The 12,404-nt window shown below is 53.4% G+C and overlaps 1 protein-coding gene across 1 annotated transcript; it reads left to right on the top strand.

Moving 5' to 3' along the window:
• Positions 1-2,038: 2,038 nt before the first annotated feature.
• Positions 2,039-12,065, top strand: LOC142415404 (SRSF protein kinase 3-like). Its single transcript, XM_075513666.1, is given in 10 exon segments — positions 2,039-2,160; positions 2,682-2,769; positions 5,094-5,181; positions 5,434-5,540; positions 7,730-7,892; positions 9,086-9,171; positions 9,622-9,729; positions 10,182-10,251; positions 10,337-10,429; positions 11,687-12,065. Coding segments are annotated over 10 exon segments (1,113 nt in total). The 3' UTR covers positions 11,875-12,065.
• Positions 12,066-12,404: the final 339 nt, after the last annotated feature.

The following is a 12,404-nucleotide window of genomic DNA, read 5'->3' as shown; positions in this document are numbered from 1 at the left end:
GAGTCTGTCTTTGGGTCCCAACCACTGGGTGGTGGTGACAGCTCTTTCCCACCGAGGTCTCCTACTGCCATAGCAATCCGCCTAGGGAAGACGCTGTTGAAGTCCCATCCCCACGTGCTCAAATTTTCCTTTGGCGGGTGAATGGTGAGCGACGTCATAAAGTTTTTAAGGCTGTTGCCCAGCTCTCAGATCAGCCCCTGCTGCCCTAACGATGTGAGTGAAGAGGGCTCGGGTGGATTCTGGTGGTGCAGGAGCTTGCAAGGTTATTGATATGCTCAGTCTGTGCATAAATAAGGAAAATTTTGATTTCACCTCTGTTTCATAGCTAAGACATGAGTAAGCATTTGCTGAAAAGAGTGGCCATACGGACATGCAGCATCCTGGAGGTTTATGCCTAAAAAAGACTGATTCTGAACAGTGTAAAGGGTAGGTGTAAAAATATAAGGCAGGGGAGAGATTTTGAGCTCCCTTCAGACTGCTGTATGGGCTTGGGTGAATGGAGCAACGTCAGCTCTAGCAATAGGGGTTGTCCCTGCCAGGATCGGAGTCTCGAGCCCAGTCTGACCCTTAATTAGAAATGTACTGGGAGCTTGCTCGCTGCCCAAAGGCAGGCTGCGTCTCTGGCTGCTGTGGTGGGAGAGGAGCATCAGAATGTGGAAAGAAACCTTAGTCTTTTGAGGAAGTCACACCTCTGTCCCAGCACCTGGAAGATGTTACTGTCCCAGAACAACTCCCCGTCACGTGGCTCCTGCTGCCACCGCCAGCCCACTGTAACTATTTCTGAAAATCCTCCGGTGCAGACAAGCCCTTAGCTTTAGCGACCTGATTTGAAGGACTTAAAGGTCGATATTTCTACCCGTGCTAATGGTTTACTGGGATTATTATCACCTGTCGCAAGCCCTGGCAACACGTCTTAGCCTGAAGCTTCGGCTGTACGGCTAGTGACATTTCCAAATTATGAAAGGCTGGGTTGGGAGCACCCCAGCTACAGCAGCTTACATCTATATTTCCATTAGCAGCTCTGGGCTGCTATTTCAGGTGACCGGCACTGAAGCCAATTCTACACCAGTGCTGCGGGGCGGGGGGACAGCAGTTGCATCAGTCTGTCTGCACCGTCTCGGTGTTTGTACCTTGGGCTGTCATAGTAACAAACCCCGGGAACAGCCTCCCCCTCCGTCACAGCCTCTCGCTACGGCGTCACGGGATGGTCAGTGATAAACCCCTGCTCCGGCCCGGGGCTGGGCTGCGGAGGGCAGATGTGCAGCGCTGCAGCGTCTAAAATGCAGGCTCTGCTTTGTGCCCATCTGGAGCGTGAGGCTTCTCCTGCCAGCGAAAGCCAGGACTTGTCCCCTCCTCAGACGAGACGGGGATGGGGAGCGGGTGCTTTCCCCAGCTGCAGCTGCGGGAGGGGATCCCGCAGTTCCCGCTAAGCCCCTGAAAATCCACACGAGGCACAGGGAAACCTGAGACTCCCACCTGGCCCTGGCCCTGGCCTGGCCACACACCACCAGGATCCCTGCCCGGCCCCAGCCTGCCAGCTTTCCTCTTCTGAGCTCTTAAAATAATCCCTGCCTCCGTGAAGTGCCAAAAGCATTTGTAACAGCCCGGCTCCGGGGGCCGATGAAGCCGATGGGAAGGAAGGGGGCGAGGGGAGAAGGGGGTAGAAGAGGGAATCAATGTGCGTGGCATGCAGCAGAGCTACGGCTGCCTGCAGCTCCCCAGCTCTCTTTAAAGGAGTGGCACGCTGAAGGTCGCGCTGCCCCTGCCCCACAGCCCGGTTCCCCACCGCCTCCGGGCCCTCATGCCAGGATCTGCTGCGCTGCTGGGCACGGAGGAGCGGGTGCAGGAGGAGGTGCCGGCAGCCCGGCACGCAGGTCGGTCCTCGGGTGCGCGGCTCCAGAGCCGAGATCGTGCCAGGCTCTTCCCAGGCCAGAGGAGGCCAGCGGGACCTGTCCAGCCGTTTCTCCAGGAGGACGGCTGTCCTCAGCTGCTCCTTCAGTCTAAGAGCATCTAGAGATGTCAGTAATGTCTCTTGGCGATGGTCCCCACAGGAGGCCACCACCCCGTGCGGGAAGGAGAGGTGTTCAACACGCGATACCAGGCTCTGCGCAAGCTGGGCTGCGGTGCCTTTGCCACTGTCTGGCTGTGCCAGGACACGAGGTGAGGGGCTGAGCAGCTTTCGGGGAGGTGGGAAGGGGGGGCTGATCTCCTGGGCGGGACCTGCCCCTCTCGCAGAAGCAGCAGAGCGCAGCTGCCTGCCTGGGAGCACATCGGCATCCCCCGAGCACAGGGCGAAGCTGGCGGCGAGATTGGTGGGTTGCAATGAGCAGAGCCGGTCCCCGGAAGCCAAAGAACATAAATGAGGTGGGATCAGCTCTTGCTCTGCATTTGCTCTTCTCGTTTAGACCCTGCGGTGTCCATGCTCTGCCTTTTTCTCTCCAGTCCCTTGCTGGTCCCCAGGGCGGCTGTGCTGCCAGATGCCGGCGGCATCGCCAGGAGGGATGCCCACCAGCCTGGCGTGCTGCAGACCAAGGGCGAGGCTGGTTGCAGGAGGGCAGCACCCACCCATGGAGCCCAGGGCTGGGTGACTAGGAGAAGGGGAGGTGCTGCTAGTGGCCACGCTGGCCCTGGTTAGGGCCACGCTGGCATGCTTTGGCTGGCAGCTGTGATTCGTTTCCCAGGAGGAAGAAACACGTAGCTGTGAAGGTCCTGAAAAGCAGGGAAGGCTTTGCTGAGGCTGCCCAGGACGAGGTCGCGCTCCTCCGCTGCGTAGGTATATTCTGGGGCTCTGTGCTTTGCTCCGCGGGGATGGCCACTGAGTTCAGGTCTGAGTATCAGCCTCATCATCCCTTCTCCCTCCAGGTCTCAGTCTGAGGAGCTAGGTGGGGAACAGAAAACAAAAAAATAGTTAGATAATTCATGGAAATCACCTTGGCTCAGCACTGGCCTCTGAAACGGGCACCTTCTCCTTCCTCCTGTCATACTGGGACATGCTGGCTGTGTCCCACTTGCCCTGTCTGCCCATTTCTTTCAGCTGAGACCAAAATCCACTAAATCAGAGGAACCTGCAGAAAGATAAGGCTGATAACCAACAGAAAAAAGTGGTAATGTTCTTAAGCAGGAGAGGGAGTGTGTCCACGGTATTTGTGTCGTTCCCAGCTCAGAGGGCATTGCTTTATCACAACACTGATACTGAAGTAAAAGGAAATATCTGGGGGGAAAAAAAAAGGCAGGATGTAGCAAAAATATAACAAACCTCTGAAGTCAGAAAGCTTCCTCCTGCCTTTGCTAATGGATGTGGTAATTAGGTGCCTGTATCTGGGTCTCAGCTAGTTGCCTTTGAAGGTGGCTTGACCTGCTAGTTCTAGAAAGCTCACGGTTACAATTCTTTGAGTTTGCCTAAATACGAAGTTACATCAGCTTTAGATGAGTAAAAGCCATTAAATTTTGCATTTCAAATTACTCTGAGGCCTTTCTCCAACAAGTTTGAGAAAGATTTAGTTTGCACTTGTAAATCTGTAGGCCCTATCTGAAGGGACATGAGCCAGACTTTGTGATGCAAGAGGAAGTACCAAGTGGCACTAATTTAGTGTAATCAGAGGGCTGCTTTTCTACACATCAGCACGATCCTGCGTATAGATCGAGCCTTACTCTTAATTTACTACTAATTCTCTCTGAAAGACACGCCGCCTTCCATTCAGCAGAATATAGCTGGTTCCCAGGGCTGTTCCCGGCAGCACGAGGTGGTCGGTGCCTAGAGAGCTGCCGGGAGAGGCGATATGGTCTCCTCTGCTTCCAGGGCTGCTCACCTCTGTCGTGCCAGCAAAAACCTCCCGGCGCTGCTGCAGGCGGGTCCGGCAGCTGCACAACACGCCGAACCAAAATCCTGACAGTTATGGCTGTGAAGAGGAAAAAAAGTATGAATTGCTGTACCAGGATCAGTGCTCTGTAGGAGCAAAGTCCCGATACACCTTGCCACACAAGTGTACAGGGCTGGTGCAAGAGCTGGGGGTACCGTAGCACCCATGCTTGGGCAGACCAGGGGTTCACCCAGCCCAGCACCCTGGGCCAGCAGCAGATATCCGGACGGGTGTACGGACAAGCTAAGCACAGGGTGCTGCTCCCACTGAATGGTCCCCTGACCTACGGCAGTTTCCAGCTGGAGATTTCTTGTGCCGAGGGTGAGGTCTGTGTGGGCAGTAATTCTCAATGGCTTTACCTTCAAGAGACCTGCGGGCTTCAGCATCCGCAGCCCTCTGTGACAAGAACTGCCACCCGTGTGCTGTGTGAAGACCCATCTCCTCTGCTTTGTTTTTGAACCTCCCAAGTGCTAGGTTTGATGCCCGCTGGTTCTTGTACGAAAGATCTGTGTTCACACCCTCTGCCACCACTCCGTAGCTTACAGATCTCTGCAGTACTTGCCCATCGCCAACCCTTTTTCAGCCCAAAGAGACCTACTTCGCTGGGTTCCTCCAGACACAGAAGCTGCTCTCCACCCCAGGAGGACAGGTAGCCTTTGAGTGGCCATAGACAACCCACAAGGTCTCTGCCTCTCTGCAACCCCTTGCGAGAAATTGCTGAAGGGAAAGTGTGGGTTTTAAAAGGTGATGTCCCAGCTTGCTACGCTCAGCCGGGGAGGGACAGGGCCAGCCCTGCGCTGAGGACAAGGAGCAGAGGCTGCAGAAGGGCAAAGGAAATGGATGGCCATTGCTTCTGGGAGCAGGGAGCTGTGGTCTTGGGGGAACCCCCTTCCAGCACAAGCAGGAGCACTCTTCTGAGCGTGCATGGGATGGAATAAGCAGCGGGAAGTGTGCTAGACACTACTAGCAGGATCGGTTTGAGTTACTCGGGCACTGCGAGGGTGATGGTCCCACCTGGTCAAGAGCTAGACAACATACAGAAACGCATTCCTTGGTAACAGACTCTGCTTGCGTGTTTGGAGCCTGGTCTTCCTGACGCTGTTTTCATGGGATTTGTCATGAAGTGCCAACCCCTGGAAGAGAAAGTCTGTAGAACAGGATAAAACGGGTGCAAGATGTCCTTGTGCATGTATATGTCTCTAATTGCAGCTTTCTTGCAATCCTCCCCCTCAGGTGAGCAGTATGAAGAAGAAGGACCAGGCAGGAGAAAACATTGTCTGTTTGCTAGATGACTTCAGAATGATTGGAGAGAACGGCCTCCATATCCTTCTGCTGAGAGTGCTCCAGCTCTGGGTCAGCAAAGCCTGGGCTTGCCTCGGAGAGTTGCAGGATGGTGTAAAGCCGAGCGCTGTGCTCCCATGAGGAGGATGAGCAGGGCAGTAGCTGGACCGGGGCACGTGGAGGTGGCTGGAGGGGAGAGGTTGGATAAGGAGATATTTGGCGGCTCTGGAGAAGGGCAAAAGGCTGGTGGTAGCATCTTCTCTCCGTTAGTGAATCCCTGACTCTTTCCCACATGCGTGCTTGGTATTTGAGGCGCTGGGTCCCTCCCTGTGATGTCTGATGGGTAACTACGCAGCCCAGGGACTGCCTTTGCCTTTTGTGAAAAAGTCTTTACAGCAGGTGAGAACTTAGCTGGCGCTGGGTGAGGGCACCAAGGGACTGTTGGCTGGGGGACATGCCGTAGTCTTCATCCTGGGGTTATCTGCCGTGAACTCCATGACTGCATCTGCAAAGAAAGGGACAACACAGAGTGAGTGCCCAAGGCATGCATTTTTTTAAGGAAATCAGTAACTATTTCTTTGGGGTATTAAGGAGAGAAAACATTAAATAAAATGCAGAGTGGGAAGTCGTCACGTTCCCACTAATACAGGGGCACTGTGCATTACTGCCCAAGCCTGTAGTCGCACCGGGTTTGGGAAGGAGTCAGGACCACCACCATGAAGAGCCAGCAGCCTGCAGACCTGCACCAGGGATTCAGGGGTTCCCTTGTGTTCCCATCATCTCAGTAGTCATTGAATTCTCCAGCAGTTCTGCTGCTCGCAGGAGTAGCAGGGGCACAAACAGCCTGCCATAGTTGTGCTTCTTGTGGGCAAACCATCTCCCTGCCCTCCCGCTGCCCTGAGAAGTCCCCTCTGGCAGCAATGCCAGACCGCCGGCATTCGCCTCGGCATCCAGCTGCGGATGGCACTGGCAGATCCAGCAGCTTTCTGCGTGGTACCACCAAAGGCTGCTCGAGGTCTCCCTCAGCACTGATGTCTTTCCAGGGCTTTCTAAATTGCTGGTGCGGTTGGCTGGTCCTCCACCCATGTTGAGGTTTTCCTGCTCGGAGCCAACTCTTCCTTCATCCCCTGTAAGGATGTGGTGTGCTGATCAAACAGATTGTGAAAACTGAGTTTGTTATGCATTGGCTGGGAATAGCTAAGGAATGGGAAACCTGAGTGAGGCCTCAGAATAGTTAAAATTACATTTTGCCTCTCATGCTGAGATTTATCAGAAGTCTGCACACTTGCCAAGATGAAGATTTGCTACCCTGATTCCTGTGCCCTTCTAGGGACACTAAGAGAGAAAACCACTTCCTCCTCCGTCCTGTTTTCTGGAGTAGCCTCTTCTTCTTCTAAAGAAGCTCCACTAACACCTGAATAAGTTATACAAAAAAGGAGTGGCATTAATCTATGTGCCCCATTTCACACCCAAGCCTTTTGCTTGATCCATTCCCTTATCTGCTTTAATTGTAAAATCTCAGAATCTTTTTTTCCCCTTCAGCTCTGCACTGGGGCAGTATTTACTTCTGATTCATTCCAGTTTAGCTATTTAAATCTTTCCCCGTGTTTCACAGTTACCATTTAAGGTTGGTATTTCCTCAGGGCTGGTGTTCATCCCAGAATAGAATTTGATAATACAGAGAATATTTGCCAGCCCTTTATGACTGACCAAAACGTTGAAAAAAAAAAAAAAAAACCTGCATAAATCTCCCAGCAGCGTTTTCGCTGTTATTGATTTCTGATAGCGACTCTTTCACTCTGGTAGGCGTTGTTTATCTCTCCCCTGTGACAGGCCAGACTCTCCCTGCTCTGTCGTACGCCGTTCCTTCCCTACATGGCTCTCCTGCGCTACCCTTAAGTCCCCTCTACACCCACTCCCTCATCGTCTCTCCCTCCTCCTGTCTGGCTTACGCTGCACCTCCTTGTCTTTCCTTGCACGATGGGATGCGCTCCCGTGCCATGTCACTCTACAACCGGCCCCCAACTTCCATTTGAACGATAATCAGCAGGAAGGCATGGTGGTCCGAGGACGTAACGGCCACACGAACAGGAGTGGTTTTTCGGGAGAAAGTTCAGCTTTGTGATCGTAATGCCTCCTCGTAGCCCTGTCCGCTTTCCATCTCTCCGGGCTTGCCCATCCACGCTGACACCTGTGTATTTTCACACTGCCTTCACCCCCATGTCCCCCAAACGGCCCCTTCCCCGCTGGGCTCCCCAGGCCCCCTCTCGCTCGGCCTGCTGGGCACGTGGGGCTCGGGGACCTGCTCCTCCTGCCACCTCTCACGATGAAACTCCTTGTGCCTGCTCCCACAGGGCCACCCCAACCAATGCCACCGCTCTGCTGGCTGCACCTCCAGCTTAGTACAGGGCACTCACTATACAGAAACCATTTATTGCAGATAGTTATCATCGGTGCCCCCTTTCTTCAATACCAGAACGCCCACAACTTGCATATCCACCGTGCCTGGCTGCTCTGACAGCAGCCGGGGCAGGGGAGGCGGCGGGGACCCTCGCGTTGCTGATGTGACTTGCTGCCTGCTCGCCCAGGTGCTGGCAGGGCTGCACTTCCTGCACAAGCGCTGCCGCATCATCCACGCGGACATCAAACCGGAGAACGTCTTGCTGTACGGACGCGACAAAAGCCTCCAAAGGCTTCTGCCCGATACGCTCGACTGCGGCCAGAGAACAGATTTGAAGCTAAAAGGACCAGGTGAGCACTCCAGAGGTTTTTTTAAACAAGAAAAGGGACTTGCGTGTTTATTGCCAGGAGGGAAACAGAGAGGCAGCAGCTTAGGAAAGGTTCCCATCTCCTGCAACGGCCCGTGCAAAACACTACAGCCAGCTTATGCTGCTGAGAGGTCGCTCCTGTCTCTGCTTAATACAAACATCAGGCTGAGCGGCTACAAGCTACTCAAGGCACCTACAGAAATGTGGTCTTGCGGGTAGGTTTGCGTGGAGGACAACTGCAGATCACAGGCATCTGTTAACAGCCCCACCATGACCTCAGAACTCATTCTTACGGCTTTAGGTACAGGATAGTTCCCTTGTGTCTGGTGTTTTCACTGAAAGGTTTGATCAAAAAGCTGTATGACACTTCTGCTCTTTATTTCCCGTATTTCTGAGGTTTGTGGGAGACTTCTATGTACTGCTAATCTTCAAGGCCTTTTGAGACATCATTTATTTGCAGAGAATGGCATGAATATCGAATAAGACGTGGGGCTGGAGAGTTTCTCGAGAGATCAGCTCATCTCCCAGCAATGAGACCCTTTATATTATCCTCGCACGATGTTCTCCCATGAGCATTTCTCCCATGACGGTGCTGTTTTGTCTCTCAAAATCTGGGGCAATCGGGGAATGTTAAATTAGTGACTGAGGCTTTTGCTTGGAGCAGAAAAGCACAATATTATGCATAGACTGACAGCTCACTGTAAAGCAGTAAGCCAAAAATTACCCTTTTCCGGGGTCATATGAAAATGTAACCTTTACGGTGCTTGCCAAGCAGGCTGCGTCCAAGGTCTGTAACAGCCAGGATCACTGAAGGCGAAGGAGGCATGACAGATGTTCTGTGTCCGAGTAGTGCTGGTAAGATGTGCTCTCCTCTGGGCCCACCATAATTTAACCTCGGTGCTAGAGGAACCTTGCAGCAGGACAGAGGCACACGGTCACGCCGCTCCGCTCCAAGCTACTGTCCTCCCAAACATCCTCATAGATTTTGATGGGATACCAGCTCTTCCTTTGTGTTTCCTCAAAAACAGAAGTGGCATTTTATTGATGATAAAAAGCCTTTTAAGGACCGTTTAGGCTGAAAAACTTTAAAGGCAGGCATACATGCCTCTCCTGTGGTAAGTGATGCATACCTGTTGGTTTGGAAAGACCTAATTTCTCTCTGCCCTTTCCATCTAGGAGGTGATCTTGGCAATCGGTTGGAAGAATCTGATTTAATGAGCATAGAAGTGAAAATTGCAGACCTGGGCAGCGCGTGCTGGACGGTGAGTCTGCTCTGAGTCTCAATCCCATGACCATGCGGGATGCTGTGTGCTTCTTCCCATCCCACCCTGCGTGTCTGTCCTTTTACAGCTGAACAGCTATTTCAGTGTGCTGAAGAGATGCTTATCTCGGGGGAGGGCGGGTTATATTCAGCACTCCCAGCTCAGAGCTGGGCCCTGTACTCCTGGAGACACGGTCAACTTTGGATGTTTCTTCAGCTTGCGGTTAGTTCCTACAACTAGAAATTCAGAACAGCGTTCAGTGTGAAATGTTGGGAGATGAATTCACCCTGGTGTCAGCAGGGCTGAGAACGTGCCTGCCGTGCCCTGCGCAGTACACGTATTCAGTTCTGCCCCGCAGCGTCCTCCTCGCTGTGCGGGAAGCTTGCGACCAGAAGCCTTGCTGTTACTCGTTTATGGACGCTAACCAAAGGGAGTTTGTTTCTGTTTCAGTACAAGCCTTTTTCCAAGGAGATACAGACCCAGCCATACCGTGCCCTGGAAGTGCTTCTTGGATTAGACTATGGCACTCCTGCAGATATCTGGAGCACGGGCTGCCTGGTAGGACTGCGGACAACGCTGCGCGTGCTTGGGAGATAACCGACACTAACAGGCCAGGGGCAGCGTGTCCTCGGCACCCACCTATACCCGCTGCACGCGGAGCAAGACTGCCTTGCTGAGGGCAAGGAATGCTGAGGGCTGTGAATGCTGCACTCATTCACTTTGGATTGAAAGTATGCTGCTGATAAAATTCACTCGTAGTTTACGCTGCAAGGCAATTCAACACTCCATGTATGTTAACTCATAGTCTTGACCGAATCGGGCAGATACTGGTTTTCATCCTGATGGAGCTAAATGTGCTGTTTGACCATGGTACGGATCAAAGCGACGTGAATATTTCCATATTTTAGGATCAGTTTTGTGTGATAGGAAGGGGAATTGGTACTATCAGAGTTAACGGGGGGGAAAAAACCCTCCCAGTCAGTGAATTAACAATGCTGCTCCGTTTCTAGGCATTTGAAATGGCAACTGGGGAGCGCCTATTTGATCCTCAACCTGGGAAGTATTTCTCCAGAGATGATGGTAGGAATCCATCAGTTTTACTCATTTCACTGACAGAAGCGTCACAATCTTTGTATCTAGATGTGTTTTCCCTCCCTCTGTCTAGATCATGTTGCTCGTATTATTGAACTCCTGGGAAGAATTCCTCCTCAAATTGCTTTCTCCTGGAACAAGTCAACAAAATTTTTCAGCAGACCAGGTAAGAATTGGAGTAAGTTTACTCTAAAAATCACTGTGGATCTCTGACACATTCCTACTCAGCTCATACTGTTTTCACCCCAAAAGTTCTGTTACACAATGCAGGCTACAAGCAGGGACAGAACACAGAGATTTAATAAAGAGCAGTAACGCTCCCTGCCCTGCCTACCTCTGCAATCCAGGAGCGTTCCAGGGATGAATGCAAAATCCTGAAAGAACAGTCATAGCAAACACCCAACAGGGAAAACATTTCCATTCTTTCTCCTTTGGACTTGGAGAGAATGGAAATATGGACAGGAAATAGCTACATGCCAGGAAGGCTGAAGAGTGCGTAACTGGCTGGATTTCACCCATCCACTGGCAGAGAGCAATGATGATCAGGAACGGGACACTCATATCCTTCCAACATGGCTGCTATATTTAGGCTTCTGACCCAACTGTCTCTTCTGTTTTATTCTCCCCAATTCCTTTCCCTTTGACTCATTAGGTTTGAAATCCTTGTCTTTGACTTCAAGGCATCACATGACTCCATCCTTCTGCAATTTAGCCTATCATCCTCTTTCTCTGCTTTCACACTCACCAGCCACACAGCTTCAGCTTACCCACAATTCATTCCACGCTGAGTGCTAGTCCCATGCTGCACTTCAGCAAGCACCTCCCTGCACATTCAGATCCTTTGCTCACGTTTATTCCTTCTATGGTGCTCAAAAGAAATGAGTCAAAACTAGTTCTTGTTCTATATTCATGCTCCGTGTGAACCAAACTGGCCTGACCTGAATCACTACATTTACACCATGTACTCCTGGGGACAAGGATAGCTTGTCGGTCAGCAGTGGCACTCTTCTGGGCCCCACGGAGCTAGTAAGCACAAAACAAATTAAACATCAGTGCCTGTGAGCTCTGGCACTGAAATGGCCCCATGCATTCTGGGTTGCACGTGGACAGGCAGAGGGAACAAGCAGCAACGGCTCTGGCGTGGCTATTCTGGGAACGCTTCATTCACTCTTGGCATGTGCTCGTCTAAGAAGTACTCAGCAATGGGGAGACTCCAAACACTAGCTTGGAAAGATGATTTCTGAGAACCACCTGAGAGCCAAACCTGCAAGGGGCAGTGCAGGTGAAGCTTACAGAGAGGAAAACACAAAGGTGAAGGAAGGGATCCTTCAGGATGCTTTAGATGAATTGTAGAGGTGAGGAGCGGTAGCCTCTCCGTCTTGCAAGTGCAATTAAGGTACTGTGCTCACGCTGTCTTTGCTAGGCGCTCTCCTGCGGATCTCCAGACTCTCCCCCCGCAGCCTCCACAGCATCCTGCTGGACAGACACAACTGGACAAAACACCAGGTTACTCCCTTCACCAGCTTCCTCCTGCCCGCCCTGCAGTACGCACCCGAGCGCCGCGCCACAGCCGCCCAGTGCCTGCAGCACGCATGGCTGGGCGCCCCGTGACCGGCCCCTCGCCCCCGGGCCCGCGCGGGAACCGCCGCCGCCTCCCGCCATGCAGCCGCCCCCCCCCCTCCAACCCCCCCCCGCAGCTCTGCGGGGCCCGCGAACGCGCTCCGGCCCCGCCGCAGCGGCCGGGACCGCCCTCCCGCGGGGGCCCGGGCTGGCCGCCGTGGCGGCGGGCGCTGCGCACAAGATGGCGGCGGGGCCGGGCCGCCGCTCGGGCGCTGGCGGCTCCTCCGCCTCCCGCGGCTCGGCTAGGCTCGGCTGCCCGCCCGCCCCCGCCGGTACGCGGCACAGCCTCTTCCGAGCGACTCCGGGAGCGGGGCGGTGGCCGCCGCCGCCGCCCCCTGTGCGCAGCCTCCAGCTTTGCGCCGCAGCTCCTGCCGCACTGGGGCTCCGTTCGCCTTCCGTAAACGTCCCTTTAGTTCGTGTAGTCCGCACGCAGCGTTAATTGGAAGCAGTAATTAACGCCCTACGCTCTCAGAAGTCCGCAAGGCTGTTTAAGCCCCTCCTTGCGGGGCGCCCGTTCCCCG

This window comes from Mycteria americana, chromosome 11, assembly GCF_035582795.1.
Source record: "Mycteria americana isolate JAX WOST 10 ecotype Jacksonville Zoo and Gardens chromosome 11, USCA_MyAme_1.0, whole genome shotgun sequence".
Lineage (NCBI taxonomy): Eukaryota > Metazoa > Chordata > Aves > Ciconiiformes > Ciconiidae > Mycteria > Mycteria americana.
The sequence above is the reverse complement of the archived record's forward strand: the minus strand, read 5'-3'. Positions and strand labels throughout refer to the sequence as shown.